The sequence below is a fragment of the Anabrus simplex genome, chromosome 1 (genome assembly GCF_040414725.1).
Source record: "Anabrus simplex isolate iqAnaSimp1 chromosome 1, ASM4041472v1, whole genome shotgun sequence".
Classification (NCBI taxonomy): domain Eukaryota; kingdom Metazoa; phylum Arthropoda; class Insecta; order Orthoptera; family Tettigoniidae; genus Anabrus; species Anabrus simplex.
The window spans coordinates 993,571,724-993,591,152 of record NC_090265.1 but is presented as its reverse complement, the minus strand read 5'-3'; the positions used below and the strand labels follow the sequence as shown (position 1 = coordinate 993,591,152).

The 19,429-nt window shown below is 39.0% G+C and overlaps 1 protein-coding gene across 5 annotated transcripts in view; it reads left to right on the top strand.

Moving 5' to 3' along the window:
• LOC136857870 (uncharacterized) overlaps window positions 1-19,429 on the top strand; it is a 69,101-nt gene that overhangs the window by 20,744 nt on the left and 28,928 nt on the right. Inside the window, exon 2 of one of the 5 annotated variants that reach the window (XM_067136887.2) lies at window positions 5,476-5,579. The exons of the other annotated variants lie outside the window; for them this stretch is intronic. Within the exon in view, the coding sequence (XP_066992988.2) occupies window positions 5,552-5,579 (28 nt within the window). The 5' untranslated portion in view covers window positions 5,476-5,551. The remainder of the gene's footprint in view (window positions 1-5,475; window positions 5,580-19,429) is intronic. 5 annotated transcript variants of the gene reach the window in all.

The window sequence follows — 19,429 nt, the reverse complement described above, 5'->3', positions numbered from 1 at the left end:
ATAGGTATATTGACTGAAGTACGTACTCCAAGTGAGAATAGTATGACCCAAGTAAGAAAAATAAAGGATATTGCTTGCTTCTCACAAACTCTCACCTCATATTAACCAGATAGATAAGCAACATGGAGAACAGAGAGACCAGCTCAGCAGGGAGGATTGGGAGTAAGTGATACTAAAGGAATTATCTGCCTGTTCCTATACTGTGCATGCTACCAGGCCAGATGTGGTGATAAGGTATCATAGCAGTGTAATCGGTTAAGCCTAATAAGGGTCAGGATAAAACCACGTAGGCAAAAATAGAAAAATGCTTACACTTAAAACCTGACAAATTGCAGGTAGCACATGCAAGGATGTGGTCTGGGAAGATCCAGATGTTGTTAGTTGGGAACAGGTATTATGCACAAGTCATAAGCCTGTTCCACACCAGTCTAATTATTCAGGAGATCAGTCCTTCTGGGCACTGCTGTGGCTAGTGCAGGTCTTGCCGGGTAGAGAGCCATGCGGCAAGAAATCCTAAGACCTGCCGCACCTGGTACCCAGCCTCCGATCCTGGAGAACGAGGCCACACGTGACGCTGGGCCTCCTTCCTCTCCACCAGGGATGTGGCCCTGTAAATTGGGCAACTGCAATGAAAGGCCGGTTGCCCCTCCCCCCAGTATTGTTGGTGCACACCGGCACCACTCTAGGTGGTGTGCAGGCTGTGTGGTAGTGATCACCAGAACAGTGGTTGCAGGATACCGGAAGCCCACAGCTACCCTGTCGGTGGCCTCACCTCATATAGCATAAAACACTGCAATAGTTGTTAAGGGGGGGTGTTTGGGTTTCACCTGACTGCCACCTCCCGTCGTGGTCCTCTCCTGATTGGCTCCTCCGATGTCTGTCTCCCTGGGTGCAGTCGTGGTTTGGGGCTTTTGGTCCTTTCCTGTTTAGTCAGTGTCTTCTTCCTGGTATGGGGCTGTCGTTGTCATAGTCCAAGCATCGGTCTCTTCTCAGCGGGGGGTGAGGCCTCGTCCTGGCCTGGGAACTGTGGTGGGGAAGGTAGCCTCGCTACAGTGCCGACTTCTCCTTCCTGATCGTTATCAGCGTTGGTGGATGCTTGCACCTGAGTGTTTGCCCTGTCCTGTGGGGCACACAAGAATATCTGCATCGTGAAGCTGGTGCTTTCAGGTTTGAAGCCTCGGTAGCAGCCTCAGAATGCCAGGGGCCGTCCTTCTCGACTGTCGTGCTGCTGTCCGCCTTCTTGGGCATGTTCCTGGTTTGCGCCCTGGTGGTGGGCCTGTCCTGGGTGGCCCGCGCTGGACGCAGGCAGGCTTGGGTATCTGCTTTCACTTCGAGAAGCAGGGCAGGACAACCTGCATTGTAGGGTTGGGCAGACCGGAACATTCACTTGTTCCGCAACATTAGGAGCTTGAGGCGGAGTGTTTCGGTACAGAGTGCCGAGACACAGGACACAGGACACAGGACTGTAACTGCGGTCCTAGAGAGAACTTCGAGAGGCAACAGGACATGCTCCGCTTCAGCTGGAATGTGCCTGAACCGAACGTGCTGTGCCAAGGCCTCACTAGATAGATTAGTTAACCTTGACTGTGTGCCTGTCGATACCGGCTGTGTCCCGCCCTGTGTTAGAGTGTCAACATTTTTTCATCCAGTTATATCTTTAATTCCAAAGCGATGACCCACATTTTTCTTGGGCTTAAAAGTTTCCTTAAAGTCGAAATTAATTTTTAACATCAATCCCCGAGAAAGTGTTGAGGGAAATTTTCGAGATATTGAAAAAAGTAAATGGAAGTTGAGAGGGAAGGAATTCGAAGTGCGGACGCAGGCGAAGCAGTTAAAGCAGTGCAGCACAGAGCAGATTTTTGTAATCCACACAAATCATTGCACCATCGCAAGTTGACAGACAGGGCAGGACAGAGCAGAGCACCTACTTCCGCCTACCACGCGCAGTCTTCGAAACAGTTTCCTGCGTACGTGTCACGCAGTTAGTTAAGAAATGGAGGAGAGAATTACCACAGCCCTTCAGTCTCGCCATGTTTTGTAGGTACTATGTGAATCATGTGGACTGCAATGCAGTATATACGTATATATGTATGTATGTATGTTCGTGAGAAAATGGCTGAACAGAATTTAATGAAAATCGGTATGTAAATTCGGGGAATAAGGCACCACAGTCTAGGCTATAAATCATTTTATTTCTTCGCCATAAGACCTATCTGTGTCGGTGCGACGTAAAGCCCCTAGCAAAAACATTTTATTCATGCTGCGTAACAAGGTAGTTTAGAGTAAGGCCTAAAATGTAATCCACCGAGCAAGTGGCCGTGCTGTTAGGGTCGCGCATCTGTGAGCTTGCATTCGGGAGATAGTGGGTTCGAACCCCACTGTCGGCAGCCCTGAAGATGGCTTTCCGTGGTTTCCCATTTTCACACTAGGCAAATGCTGGGGCTGTACCTTAATGAAGGCCACGCCTGCTACCTTCCCAATCTTCCACCCTTCCGTCGCCGAAAACCTTCGATATGTTAGTGCGACGTTAAACAAACAGCAAACAAAAGAATGTAATCCTCATATATCTATGAAACAATCCGTGACCCAAGTTCTCGCAACATATAGAATTTAGGACAAAGATCTAATGCTGATTATGGAGAGCATCATCACCGACTCCGTCGCCGTCATCCATCATCACATTTATGTGAAGAGATAAATACGTAAAATCATTTATCATGTCTTGTCAAATATAAATGCAAACGCGTTCACAACAGATTGTCAATGTTGATTGATTTTAGTATCTTGTGTCTTGTGACAACTAGATGAAAATCTACCAGTACATTTGTAAATACTTTTTTTTCCCCCTCCCCCACTGTGATCCTATTAATGAATTTACCATGCAAGTTGGTCGTGCAGTTAGGATCGCCTTGCTATGAGCTTGCATTCGGGAGATAGGGGGTTCGAACCCCACTGTCGGCAACCGTGAAGATAGTTTTCCGTGGTTTCCCATTTTCACACAAGCCTAATGCTGGTGTGGGGGGGGGGGGGGCTGTACCTTAAGGCCATGGTCGCTTCATTCCCATCCCTAGCCCTTTCCTATTCCATCGTTGCCATAAGACCTATCTGCGTCGGTGTGACGTAAAAAATATAAAAAATAATCATGAATTAAATTCTTTGCTTAGTCCATACGAACGCCGAACATCGCTAACATAGAAATATTGTTCAGTCTTGTAAACTGGCGAAGGTGGTTGTTTTTATTGCGATTGTCTTAAGCTGAATAACCGCGTTGCCATCAGCACAAGGGAATTTGTAAAGATGACTAACAAAATGAGAAAAATCGCGAATGCTTGAAGAAAAAGAAAAAAAGAGCCTCTTTATACTGGATGCTCCAGTATCACCGAGTCTAAAGAAAACATGTTATTTCTGAAAACTGACGAGACCCTGCGTGGCAATGTGCGCTCACGTCCACTTCGCAGATTTGTTAAGCTTCGCGCTGTTCTGCTCTGTTCTTCCCTGCTCTGTGGCCAACTGCTTCTCAATGTGCGCCCGACTTAACAGCACGAAAGTACAACAATGTATTCATCCAGTTATATTTTTAATTCCAAAGCGACGACCCATATTTTTCTTGGGCTTAAACGTTTCCTTAAAGTCCAAATTAATGTTTAACGTCAATCCCCGAGAAAGTGTTGAGGAAAATTTTCGAGATATTAATTACTCACTAATTACTCACAATACAGGCCAATACATTGAACTGGTAAAAATATTCTTGATTGGTTACTTTTAAACACCTGCACTGCCATTGTAACCGTGTTATGTGTATTTTATATTGACCAGAAAAATCTTAACCTAAAAGCAGCCTTTAAGTGATTATTGAGCGCGAATTTCAGTGTTCCGACTGTTCGTTCACGTTCCCTGCAGCTTTATGCTGGACCATGGCCATAACTACACACAGGCACACACCACATAGCACGTTCCGTACAGGCACATTCCCAGTTTCCACTGGCGCGGTGCTTGTAATGTTGCCTCTCGAAGTTCTCTCTACACTGCGAAGTTACAGTCCCGCGTCCCGTGCGCCCGCTGCACAGTTCAGCTAGTAGGCGCAGGGCAGTGCATAGTGACGCTTCTGATGGGACGAGTCAGTGTCTCCGGCTCGCTTGAGAATGTTTCGGAACAATTGACACTCGGTGTTCTGGAACAGCGAAACATAACTGTGCACCGACACATTGTGCCGAAACAGGGACATAGTGCCCAATCCTACTGCATTGCACCGTCTCAACGCTCGGGGGCACCGCCTTTCACACTGTCCTTGTGGGCATGGACTTCGCAGCAGCCATTGGGCATTAATCTGTGCCCACTTGCTCATGCTTCTGCCTCCTGCCCATCTGCGTGGTGGCAGTGGTTGTCGCCTTCTCCTCTAGCAGCATCTGGATGGTCGCATTCTGGCTGCCAGTGTCTGCTGGGCTTTCTCTCAATTTTGGTAGCCAGGTAACCTGAAAGAAAGCAGAAGGGCACCTCTCATAGAAGCAGTGTAGTGCGGGTCCTTGGGGTGAATTGCTTGATAACGGGACTAACTCCACTACATATGTGGAGAGAGAAAGGCCAAGAATGTTTGAGATGGGAGAGGAACAGAATAAAAGCAGTACATCAACAAATAATGTCAGAAAACAGCAGAAAGTTGCCGAAGGACGGGCCAGTCACGTAGAATAAATTATATAGAGAGGAGAGTGCATACGTAAGAAATATGAAGCACGGTTCGACATGAAAACAGAAAGGACAGAGATAAATGAGGTAATATACTATTATTTGAGCCAAGAATAAACACACAAGTCACATGACGAGGAAATATGATGTGACATTTAAAGTGTGTACCAAGATAAGAAGAGAGTCAACATTAGCATTTTGTATTGTTTACAAGTGTTATTTCACCTTTGTTTGGGAAAGTGTTCCCAGAATTAAAAATTGCCAGGAAATATGGCTTTGCCAGAACTAAAACCATGGTCATCCTTGCAGGAATGTGCAATGAAGGAAGATAGAACATTATTGCTTGCCTGAAAATGGTGTGTTTTCAATTGCAGTGGTCATGGACAGTAGTAACCAAAGTGTTTCTAAGTTGTACCCAGTTATGGTTACTTTTTGCAACTTCAACAAATTCATAGTTGTCTTTTAGGAGCTTCTGTTTTAGAAGAAAATGCAACAGGCATTAAAATTGCCGATCTTTTACTCACTAACTTGAAAGAATACTGCATCCCCTTAAAAACTTCATTGCACTTGGTATAGATAATGTCCCAGTGATGGTAGGATTAAAGATAGGTTTGGCAGGGCTGTTGAAAAGGGCAATAATTGTTTTTAATTGTACGATACCTTTGTCATTTAATAAATTTAGCTGCTGAAAAGGGATTGGCATGTCTGTCTGTTAGAGTATATGACCATTTCATGGATTTTTTTCTGTTATTTGGAGATAAGTTCAAAGAGGAGAAGTTTAAACATTTTCAGGAATTGAACAATACAGAGATAAAGATTCTCATGTCATGGACAGATCCGTGCGCCTGGCATCTCTTCACGTGACCTAATGTACCTGTATTATTCTACACAAATACGTAAGTACAAACTACGGTACGTTAAATAAGAGACTTAAGACATATGGACCGGAATAAATTACACTAGGCAAATGCTGGGGCTGTACCTTAATTAAGACCACGCTCGCTTCATTCCCCCTCCTAACTCTTCCCTACCCCATCGTCTCCGAAAAACCTATCTGGGTTGGTGTGACATAAAGCAAATTGTAAAAAAAAAAAAAAAAACTTCACAATAACACATATAACTTGCCTTTGGATAGTATACATAATTTTCAGAACGGAAGCTCTAAATTAAATAAATTCGATTCACTAGTACTGGAAATATTTGAAAAGCACACACCAAAGAAACTCATAGAATCACCCGTCATTCTTCCCTGTGGCTAATGGCTGAGATAAGATCTGCTGTGGCTGGCCATGACAAATTGTACAGACAGAATAAGCAGATGCATAACAGATATGATTTCTAGCAGTACAGGATTCTGAGAAAGAGAACCAAGCAGTCAATTAGAAATTCTGAATATAAATACTTTAGGGAACTGATGTCCGGCTCCATGGCTAAATGGTTAGCATGCTGGCCTTTGGTCACAGGGGTCCGGGTTTGATTCCGGGCACGGTCGGGAATTTTAACCATCATTGGTTAATTTCTCTGTGGCACGGGGACTGGGTGTATGTGTTGTCTTCATCATCATTTTATCCTCATCATGACGCGCAGGTCGCCTACGGGAGTCAAATTGAAAGACCTGGTGAGCCAAACGTGTCCTCGGACACTCCCAGCACTAAAAGCCATATGCCATTTCATTTCAGGGAACTGATGAAAAATAAGTCGGAGATGAAAATGGAGTAAATTAAAAACGTTAGGTATAGGTTAAGCCATAGAGCAACATGTGCCAAGCATATCGCTAGAAGATTTAAGTGATCATTTTTCACGGCCCAGAATAGCCTATACCTCGGTCCCTAAAACTTCACTGCCCTTGTTTCAACAGCAGTGTGTGCATGAGCAATTCTCTTCTAGAAATGTCAGCTTGAACAAAGTTAAGCGTGTGATTTACTGTATTACCTGCCATAGGTAAAGACGACATTCCTGTATTGTTGATAAAGGGTATCTTAGGAGCTGTTCTGCCAGTACTAACTCACATTTTTAACTACTGCCTGACAAATGGAATTTTGATAAGGACAAAGTCCTAACTTTTAAAATTGTATTGTATTGAATAGGTGGGAGAATAATAAAAACATACTAGTGTCATTTGTACAAATACTTTCAATACGGACCCAAGAAAGAATTTTATCACTAATAAGTGGTAAGTTCCGAGCTGTCAGTGGAGAGATGGCGTGGAATGGTTGGTTGGTCGGTCGGTTGTCTTTTAAAATTAAATCAATCAATAAAAAAAAATTAGGAGCAGGTATCACTTGCTAAATTATTAAATAATATTCAGTTGAACTGTCTGTTTCAAAACTAAAAATATTGGAAAGCTGATACTTCATAGATTTTTACAATGAAATGAAATAATAGGAAGATTATAAAATAAAACAGATATATTTAAATAAATGGATAAATAATATTTAATTAAAACTTTGAAAAATTACAATACTGAAAAGGTTGCAACCAATTAAATAAATTATAATTACTTGGACCATAAGGAAAATTCATAGGTAAATTCCATTAAATAGATGATTATCTAACTTAATTCCTACTTAATAATTAAATTATGGGCCCGTAGCTAACTATAAATCAGGTTAAAATTGAAATTTGTTATAATACATTCACACGATAAAAATTAGGCAATGACAAGAACACGAATGCACACCCAAAAACAAAATGTGACACGAACAGGAAAAAAAAAAAAAATATATATATACATATCACGGATAAATAAATAAAATATAAATGACAATAAATAAATGAAGCAAATTTTCCCAACTAAGTAGAATTTCACAAGGGGAAAATAGTATAAGAGTTCCACAATTTACAGAACGACGTGAACTGACGCTTACACCACCCAAGCCAAGCTAACAAAAATCCTCTCATAGTAGGCAAGGCCACCCAAAATTAAAGCGTCCATGAGATAAGATAAAAGGTGACGCAACAAAAGATCAAAGCAAGAAAATAAACAAAACACGGATGTGAATTAGAGATGAGAGCGTTAACAAAGGAAAATAAATAACAGTAGAAACAAATTTTAATTTTCTGCAACCACGGTATTACATTATTCATTACATTAATCATTGGTTATGACTGAATTTGAAATTTAACAGAGCATTAGAATGATAACCAGCATTACATTTTTAATTTTAACGGAAGGAGGCTTTGGACACGGCATAGTCGCATATGGGGCATAATTTGAACACAGCCCAGGAAGGCAAGATAACGATCCCATAATAATAAATTGCCGACACTGGGTAACACACGGAAGATACAGAATAGAATGTTACATTACAAGCACAAAAGAACAAAATGAAATTGAGCAGAAAATGAATAATAATAATAATAATAATAATAATAATAATAATAATAATAATAATAATAATAACCCTGAAGATAAAATGAGCAGAAAATATGATACAAACAATAATCTCAGACAAATTAAACAAATAGAACAATACTAAGACTCACAGGCTACTTATGCCATGTTTTCAAATTACCCCACAATCAAATTACAGTTATGTGTGAAAATCCTAACAATACAGATTTAATATTACTGATTTGTAACAATTTTTTTTTTTATTCCGAAGAAAATGTAGTTTTGAATAACGCAATGGTTTACAGAAAGCCTAGTTGACCAGATTCAAACTTTAGTAGGGATGTTGATTTGATTCATTCATAATGACGTTGCCAGAAATTCTATGCTGACAGTTGCAGACAATGCCTTCTTCAAGTAATCCACGGCAGTAGATGTTCACCAAAATATTAAAAGCTATAATTACTTACATTTTCATAGTAGATTATCCATATTAATGTTTTCCAAGTGCTGAAAACTTACGATACAGTTCGAAGTCAGGTTCACACTCCCAGCAATTCAGAGCTCACCTGTTATACAAATACACCAAAGGAAAATAAAATTAGAAAATCCTGAATCACTAAATATTACGGCAATGGCCTCAGTTTACAAGGGCACTAGCCCAGAGTATCACACTCCATCTTCCCAACACTTAAATATGTTTAGGGAGACACATGCCAAGCGACCTCCATGTTGTACCATGGTTGAAGGACAAGTTGCGTCAGGCCATAGCTCACAGTTCAGAAAGCAGTTACGCGCATGCGCGCAATTAACAATCGCTTATCGAGCGAATGGAAAGATCGTAGCTCAACACCACAAGGCAACTTGCTGATTTAAATATATTTACATTGTCGACTGCACCAATCAACAGCAATTCCAAACAATGGGTGATAAAGGGAGATAACATTCCATTACATAAACAAATACACCCATATAGATACTTGTTGCCATATTCATATCACAGATTCTCCCCTCCAGAAGCCAGAACACAGGGGAGGCAAAAAGTTCAACATAGGGGATACCAGGTTAATATGGTACAATTTCAGTGTCCAAACCAAATCTTCATAAGTGAATACAAGAAGTGACAGTCCAAAATTTTCAAGTTCAGTTAACATGGAATGGTCTTATTTGGTTGACGGAAGGTGGATCTGCACACTATACTAGCAGATGAACATGTTAAGTGTGACCAGAAGAGATACAGTGGGGCCAGCCTCACACCACATAAGTTGACAGTACATAATGTAATTAAATCATACCAGCACAGAGCGTAATAAGCAACCGTAGGTATCTTACACACTAGTTCTCCGATCAGCAGATGTGTGGGTGTAACGTCACGCAAATAAAACTGGAACACCACACACACGAGCAGAAAGCGAGGGACCAAGTGCACATTAACAGACCACAATGAACCATAATGGCTCATCCACACATGTTAAGGACCACAGAATTTTTCCAACCAGGTTTCCAAGACACTTTTGTAACATGTTAGTAAATTTTGAGGGGTAGTAGTAAGTTCCACGTGCCTAAAATGACCTGAGAGAACTGCTCCAATTTTGAGCTTAAGTTAAACACACAAGTAACATTGTTAACATAACTAAGTCAGACCACATTGTTGGTATTGGCATTTGAAGGATCACCAAAATAATGAAGATATTTTTACATTTGCTTGCTGGCGTGTAAGCCAATATACACTAATTTATTTGAAGTACCAATTTATGTGCCGTAGTATTAATAATCCCACCTTTGAGTAAGAATTACATATTAAGGAAAGGTGAAAATAACTTGACTGAAATGTTCCAAGAATTGAATATACTAATATTGAGAATAGACGCAAGAGAACAGAGTAATAATTTTGAATATTTAAGATGGGTCGTGGAGTCCAGTGGTAAGTAAAATTTAATAGACCTAACCAGAACATCAAACAGCAAATTATTAGGTTGAAGACCATTATAGTTTCCAGATTTTTTTGTATGAATTACTAGCATTCCTCCACACATTACATAAAGGTTAGTACAGATACCAGAAAATACCAAGACAATGAACAGAAAGGATAAATCAACGGGAGATACAGGGAGGTAACAACAGATAAGCTCATTACTAGATGAACCTTGCAGTACTCGCAATGATAAACCAACTACAGTGACCAGATAACCCAGAACATGAAGGAGATTAGGATAACATGGAAGTAAAGAGACAGAAAAATATAGTTACCATCCGCAACCATAACGCAGAGATCACATGGAAAATCGACCAAGAATAAGAAGAAGCTGTGGCAATAACTGGAGACTTTGCATGCATAGTAATAGGTGGAGGGGAGCTCATAAGTGTGTCTGCAAGAAATACCATGTCACCATTACCGAGGTCAACAATCACATGACAGCCGACAATTACAGAAAGGATGATAGGGGATAACTGACAAGAAATGAAAATGGTATTACAAAATCAACTAGAACCAGCTCAACGCAGCATAAATATGGGCCAAAATTCAAGCAAAATTTCATCTCCATATAAATAATCTTTGAATATAATGAGCACAGGTGTATTATCAAGACCATCAGGTGTTCAAAGGAACCTCTGGAAAATCCAGGACTAACAATATGGTGGCGTAAGATCAGTCCACACTGTGAGATTATGCCAATCAACACAGAAACCCTTCCAGCCAGTCGGAATTCACGGGATATAATAAAACATAAACGATGAAGAAATGATAGATAACACGATGACAAAGCTCTTGAGTTGATGGAGAAGAACCTTCAATCAATCGAGTCCCATACCCCAATGACAGAAAAGTAATTTCAGCAGCTGAACAGGAACTAACCCAAATGATCCCATACTCATTGGAATAAAACCCAGAACTGTCAGATGACAAGCAGGCAACAATATAAAATTGCAAATACATGCAGGATAGAGCTAGAAGCAACGGGATTACAAGAAGTTGGATTACTAAACCAGATGAGGAACTACCAAAGGCACGAACTAAGGAATAGATTATGTAAATAAGCTTGATCGGATGAGACTACACATAAACAGCCATAGGGTGCAAGGAAAATTTCTCTGTACACAATTTTTTAATAATATTACCAGATCACATACAACATCTGACCTACAGATACAAATCAAAAGAGACATAAGCTCTCATATCACAAGACATCAAATGAAGACATGATCAAAGCCAGTGTACATCCATGAAATGACAACATTTACAAAATACACTCCCATAACCCATAGAAAAATAAACAGAAAAAGAAGATTTAATGTAAAAGGTTAATTTTGGAGCAGATTTCACAATTATTAGGTAAAGAACTATACTGATAACCGCATGACAATTGCAAGACCCCCAACCAAAACCCCAACATGAAGACACAGTAAAAACGAAGGGTCGTTTCAGCTATAAGCCAGCTGCACTCCACACCAGAATCCAGAAATGAACCCACACAACGACCATGAAGCACCAGCAACAACATATAGGTATAGCAACAAGAGATACGGATGACCAAGAATCAGCACATGCAGCAACCAACCAGGACTAGCAGTGAAAATTAGGAAGAATGAAAAATTCACTCAAGCACATGGCCAAAACTGACATCATTAACCAGCACCAAAAGATCACACATCATAAGCAGCAGAGAAAGATACACAGAGCAAGAATTCAGTACACAGACACCCAACAGAAAATATGCAAGGGGAAGAAGCAGTGACTACAAGTAACCAGGGCAAGGAAATCACAGATTCACAAAGAAATTAAGACCACACCTCATTACAATCAGACCACATAAGTGTAGTACATGCATATGGTAGAAGAAAGTGAGCGAAAGGATGGGATGTAGTACCAAGACATGATTAACATTAGCAACAGAAATTAATTACTCCACAACAGAACTGGTGGAACTACATGACATGGACACATCAAATTAAAAAGATAATACAATCTCAGATGAGCCATACAGCCATAGCCTATCACCATTCAATCAGGAATCTTATTTCAGAGTACATGACAACAAGAACATTGCCCAAGGTTACACTAATAGCATTAAACACCAACAGATCCATGTGAGATTCTCATCAACACACCGTAATCACATCACACATTCATTCACGAGTTCAATACAGACCCATATCAAGAGCGGGAACATACACACGACCCCATTAGGCAAAATAGGAAGAAACTCCCTCAGCACATGCCCCAGATATGAATTAATATACACAAGCAATAATTATCAACAACATGAGAACTCACCACATTAAATAAAACTCACAATAATAACACGATACTTAGTAACCTTGACAATGCAGAACAGTAGAAAGAAGTATGAAAGGAGCGAGTCACCATGGGTCAAGATTGTAAATAAATTTCACGTGTTCAGCCCAAACAGCGATGTGTGCATATAGTCACTGGAAGAGAAAATGTAATTACAACACAAATTTGTAACACTCAACCTGGACCACAAATGAAGCTAGAATAAGGACACCTCTTAGAGGTTAAGTTAGGTTACAACAGCTGTTCCAACGTTTATCCACATAAATTCCACTAAGGACAAGTGTAGCACTTCCTGCAGAACCAAGAGTATAACAAGAGGGTGTAGATAACAAGGTCAAAGAACCACACTACATTAAAGTAAAATGTGGAAGAAATTTCATTTGTATTAAATTTGAAACCAAATTAAGTAAATTATTTGAACATATTCATAGATTAAAAATTAAATAATTGAAGTTCAACCAATTCAATACATAAAAGAAAGAAATGTAGTAATTACATTCTTATTTAAATGGGACCGGTTTCGACCCTAGTCCAGGTCATCGTCAGCCGTAAAAACAAGTAGGCGAAATCACACAATGTTTATGAATATTGGAGAAATGGGTCAGTTTCACACTCTGTCAGGCACAAAGTCACAACACTATCAAATAATATATGAAGATTATAAATAAACTTGAAGTCGCAGACGAATAGATTTGTAGAAGCAAACCGCCAGTTCCCGGTGATCAGCGCGGCACATTCAAGGTCATGCGCTGCGGTCTCGAATGCCAAAGTAGAGTGGAGAATGTCTTGAAGGTCCAATATTTGTCTCGGTTGCGGGAAGTTAAGTACGTATATAAAATATACGACGCAAATCAGTATAATTGAATGAGAACTTGTGCTCCTGCTAAGTTCTTGGAAAACAGTTGACTTTTACGGCTGACGATGACCTGGACTAGGGTCGAAACCGGTCCCATTTAAATAAAAATGTAATTACTACATTTCTTTCTTTTATGTATTGAATTGGTTGAACTTCAATTATTTAATTTTTAATGTTAATAATTTCAATACGGAACAATGAAATTTTTATCTTTAAACATATTCATAGATAGAAATGAAATAATGGTCGTCGACTTACCCATACATGGCAGGTATAGAATAAGCAGACCCCAAAGACCAACAAGATTCCATGACCACGGAATGGGGTTAATAAAACAAGCTTCAAGTGCACACATACTGAACCAAACCATACTTCAAGGCCAAGAGGACGGCAATAAGGAAGTCTCGATCACACATGAAACAAACATAAAAACAATTACTGATATACACTTCAGTTTTACAATTTTTAAGTTTACAAGGCTTGTCTCTTTTGGCAACTAGCAACGTTGACCCAGGCAGCGTGATCAAGTTCATTAGTATTAACAATAGCAACAACAACTTATGTAGCAACCACGCTCTGCTACCACTCACTACTGCAACACGCAAGGACACAGACAACAGTGAACACAGAGAAATGATAAAATTGACAAGCACAAATTTACTTACCTTGGGGTCAGTAGCATACAAAAATAAAGCACGGTGGGCCCAGAATTATAAGGAATAAAGAGGACAGGATCTTAATAACTACCAAATCAAAACTCCAAATTAGAGTAAAATATTAATGAATAAGGCTTTAAAGTTCATTAGGTAACTACAATTGGATATCTTTTAAAATTAATTAAATCAATGAAAAATAAATTGAGGAGCAGGTATCACTTACTAAATTATTAAATAATATTCAATTGAACCATCTGTTTCAAAACTAAAAATATTGGAAAGCTGATACTTCATAGATTTTTTACAGTGAAATAATAGGAAGATTTTAAAATAAAACAGATATATTTAAATAAATGGATAAATAATATTTAATTAAAACTTTGAAAAATTAGAATACTGAAAATGTTGTAACCAATTAAATAAATTATAATTACTTAGACTGTAAGGAAAATTCATAGGTAAATTTCATTAAATAGATAATTATCTAACGTAAATTAATTCCTACTTAATAATTAAATTACAGGCCCATAGCTAACTATAAATCAGGTTAAAATTGAAATTTGTTATAATACATTCACACGATAAAAATTAGGCAATGAAAAGAACATGAATGCACACCCAAAAACAAAATGTGACACGAACAGGAAAATATATATATATATATACATATACATATCACGGATAAATAAATAACATTTAAATGACAATAAATAAATGAAGCAAATTTTCCCAACTAAGTAGAATTTCACAAGGGGAAAATATTTTATTTTATGAAATACTTCCTCTCATGCAGAGGCTGCCTTGCGACAAAGTATACTTTTACATTTATTTTTAGAAGATAAATAGATACACTGTACTTGAGAAATGTTGAAGGTAACCTAATTGTAAAAGTGATTTCTTAGAATTATCTGTGAGCCCCTTAAGGAAATGGTGGCAATCTCCCGTAACGCTGTAACTGGCAGAGACATCTGTTTCCAGAAATTAGCGGCAAAAGCGGGAATCGTTCGCCTTGCTCCAATCATCAGACCTACTGTGTCGATTTCCTCTATCTGGTATTTCTCCCTGTAGTAAGGAATTGTTGGTAAGTAAATATTCCTTTTCTCTAGGTTAACATCTGAGGGCTGCGACTTATGGCTTTCAAAGCGATTTGTGGGGTCAATGATGTAACCTCTCTTCTTATTCTTGAAAGCAGTGATGTCAATCCTTCTGTGGCTTCCGTTGTCCGCTAAGCCATGAACCTCTTCAAATACCTGGAAACCATGGTCTTTTAGCGTTGCCGCAATTAACGAGCGAATGTTATGATGACGCGTATTCCTTAAAAGTTCACCATGACGACAAGATCCCAGAACATGCGCAAGAGTTTCAATCTCCTTGAGGCAGCGCCTACAAAGGGAATCGTTCTGAAATCTTCCTGGTACTGATCTAACTGCTGAAATGTTTGCTGTCATCTTAATTGCTTCACGCCATTCACTACATGATAGGCCCTGATGGTCTCGAATCCAGGAGTTGGCAGGAGTACATTCATTGTACAAACATACACCTCTTCCTTTCTGCTGCAAGTTACACCACTCACTGAATGCCCTTTCTCTCATTCCTCTTCTCACTTTCCTGGCATCTGTTATTTCTAGGCGTGGATGTAGCAAATTGTCAGATGGAGGGACATTGAAGGATTGTAGTGAGAGAGTTATTTCTTCTTTCAGATTTCTTGTAGCACAGATGTATTCGTCACCTGAGCTTAATAGTACCTTACAGATGTTAATGTGCTGAAGATTAGCTTTCCAAGTGGCGCAGAAGAGTCCCAACCCCTTATATTTTTTCTCAGTGTAGACCATACCATTAGGGATGTGTGCAGGTATTTGAAGAATTTCCTTAAAAGCACTTCGAATTAGTATGTCTGTATCAGCAAGGAACTTTTTTGGAATCTTCTCTGGCTAGATAGTTTGGAATGGGTATATGAGAGATGGGCATATAACTGTGTTTATTACTTTAAATTTCTGGTCAGCCTGTAATAGTGGAGAAGAAACCAATTTCTCCATTTTATTCCACAATTTTTTTAAGCTCCTGTGTAGGTTGAAAAATTATTTCATTTGAAAAATTAACTCCCAGATAGCGGATTGTTTCCCCATGTCGCAAACTCAATATATCATAGCTCTTAAATTCAGCCGGGTCTTCGATTAACTTTCTGCGTTCGATGCAGATTGCCGTAGATTTCATTGGTTTGATATAAATCCCTATTTCATGAAATCTCCTTGTGACTATATTCGAGAGCTCAAGTGCTGCTGTTCGACTATTTCCTATGACAACCAAGTCATCAGCGAAACCCACGATCGTTAAAGGTGGAAGATGTGGTACGACAGAAAATCCATAGTGGCTTGTGAGAGAGTCTTCAATTAGAGTTCCACAATTTACGGAACGACACGAACTGGTGCTTACAACCACCCAAGCCAAGCTAACAAAAATCCTCTCATAGTAGGCAAGGCCACCCAAAATTAAACCGTCCACGAGATAAGATAAAAGGTGACGCAACAAAAGATCAAAGCAAAAAAATAAACAAAACACGGATGTGAAGTAGAGATGAGAGCGTTAACAAAGGAAAATAAATAACGGTAGAAACAAATTTCAATTTTCTGCAACCGTGGTATTACATTATTCATTACATTAATTGTTAGTTATGACTGTTTGAATTTGAAATTTAATTTAACAGAGCATTAGAATGATAACCAGAATTACATTTTTAATTTTAATGGAAGGAGGCTTCGGACACGGCATAATCGCACATGAGGATAATTTGAACACAACCCCAGGAGGGCAAGAAAACAATCCCATAATAATAAATTGCCAACACTGGGTAACACAAAAGATACAGAATAGGAGGTTACATTACAAGCACAAAAAACAAAATAAAATCGAGCAAAAAATGATTAATAATAATAATAATCCCAAAGTTAAAAGGAGCAGAAAATATGATACAAACGATAATCTCAGACAAATTAAACAAATAGAACAATACTAAGACTCACAGGCTACTTATGCCGTGTTTTCAAATTATCCCACAATCAAATTACAGTCATTGTGAAAATCTTAATAATACAGATTTAATATTACTGATTTGTAATTTTTTTTTTTTTAATTCTGGAGAACTGATATACATCTACTAATATTGACCAGATTCATTCTTTAGTAGGGATGTTGATTTGATTCATTCATAATGGCGTTGCCAGAAATTCCATGCTGATAGTTGCAGACAATGCCTTCTTCAAGTAATCCATGGCAGTAGATGTTCACCAAAATATTAAAAGCTATAATTACCTACATTTTCACGGTAGATTATCCATATTAATGTTTTCCTAGTGCTCAAAACTTACAATACAGTTTGAAGTCAGGTTCACATTCCCAGCAATTCAGAGCTCACCTGTTATACAAATACACCAAAGGAAAATAAAATTAGAAAATCCTGAAACACGAAATATTAAGGCAATGGCCTCAGTTTACAAGGGCACTAGCCCAGAGTATCACACTCCATCTTCCCAACACTTAAATATGTTTAGGGGGACACATGCCAAGCGACCTCCATGTTGTACCACGGTTGAAGGACAAGTCGCGTCAGGCCATAGCTCACAGTTCAGAAAGCAGTTTCGCGCATGCGCGCAATTAACAATCGCTTATCGAGCGAATGGAGAGATCGTAGCTCAACACCACAAGGCAACTTGCAGATTTAAATATATTTACATTGTCGACCGCACCAATCAACAGCAGTTCCAAACAGTGGGTGATAAAGGGAGATAACATTCCATTACATAAACAAATACACCCATGTAGATACTTGTTGCCATATTTATGTGACAGAAATGAGCAAATTTATTTTCTTAAGAATGGCCTTCCTTGCTTGTGCTAGTCTGTATCTTATGTTGTCCTTAACATTATTCATCTACTTCCTTTAAGACTTCATTTCCTGCATCACATTACTTCATTCGACTGCACTTCATTACTTTCTTTTGGATTTATTTATTTTCTTCTTGTACTCCTCCAAGACTGTTCATACCATTCAGCAGTTTCTTCAGATATTCTGCAAACTCTTATAAAATAACAATATCATTGGCAAGTCTCAGAGTTTTTATTTCCTGTCCTAGGTAGTGAATCCTTTTCCTAACTCCTCTTTGATTTCCTTTACCACCTGTTCTATGTAAACATTGAACTGGAAAAAGGACAAACTGCAGCCGTGCTTAACTCCTTTCTGGATTGCTGCTGCTTTTTCATAGCCTTAAATTCTTATTACTGCAGACTGTTTTTTGTCCAGATAGTAGATAATTCTTCTTTCCCAGTATCTGATCCCGATTGCCTTCAGAATCTCAAATAGCTTGGTCCAGTCAACATTATAGATCTATGAATGCCATGACCCTGGGCTTGTCTTTCTTAATTCAATCGTATAGGATCAGACGTAAAGTCAGGTTTGCTTCACATGTTCCTGCATTTCTTTTGAATCCAAATTGATCATCTCCCAACTCAGATTCAACTTGTCTCATTCTTCTGTAAATAACACATGTAAAAATTTTGCCAGTATGAGATACTAAACTAATGGTGTGGTAGTTTTCTCACTTGTCAGCACCTGACTTTTTGGGAATAGGGATAACATTCTGTCAACATTCTCCTGTGGGATGCATCTTACACACTAAATGGAATAACCTCACCATGCTGGTTTCTCCTTAAGCAGTCATTAATTCTGAGGGCATATAATCAATTCCAGATGCCTTGTTCTTATTTAGGTCTCCTCAAAACTCTGTAGAATTCTAACCTCAAAACTGGATCTCCCATTTCACCATTTCATCAGCATCAACAGTCTCTTCTTGTTCCAGAACCTTATCATCTACTTCTGTTTAATATTGTTTAATATGTTCCTGCCATCTTTCTGTCTTGTCTTCTTTCCGTAGGAGTGGTTTTCCATCTGAGTTCTTAATTTTCATACACTTATTTTTCCTTTCTCCAAAGGTTTGCATGATTTTCCTGTATACAGCATCTACCTTTCCTACAACCATACACCCTTCAACATACTTGTACTTCTCTTTCAGCCACTCTTCCTTAGCTGACCTGCACTTTCTATCTACGGTACTTCATTCTTTAATCACCTGTATTCTTTTCTACCCTCCTAATTTTTTTTCCATTATTGTATTTTTGCCGTTCATCAGTCAGGTCTAATATCCACTGATTCTTACTTGATATTACCTTTCTTCCTAACTTTTCTTCAGCAGCCCTACTGATCTCATTCTTCACAGCTGTCCACTCTTCATGTGTTGCGTTTCCTTCAGCCTTTTCATTTAGTCCTTGTGCAACATATTCCTTGAAACTATCCCTCACACTAATTTCTTTCAGCTTATCTAGATCCCATCTTCTTGCATTCCTTCCTTTCTTCAACTTCAAATGACATTTCATGATGACTACATTGTGGTCAGAGTCCAAGTCTGCTCCTGCGAAAGTCTTCTGGTTTCTAAATCTCTGCCTAATCATAATGTCTATTTGATACCTTCCTGTGTCTCCAGGTCTTGTCCACCTATACAGCCATAGTTCTTAGTGTTTGTAGCAAGGACTAAATTATGATCAGTGTAGAATTC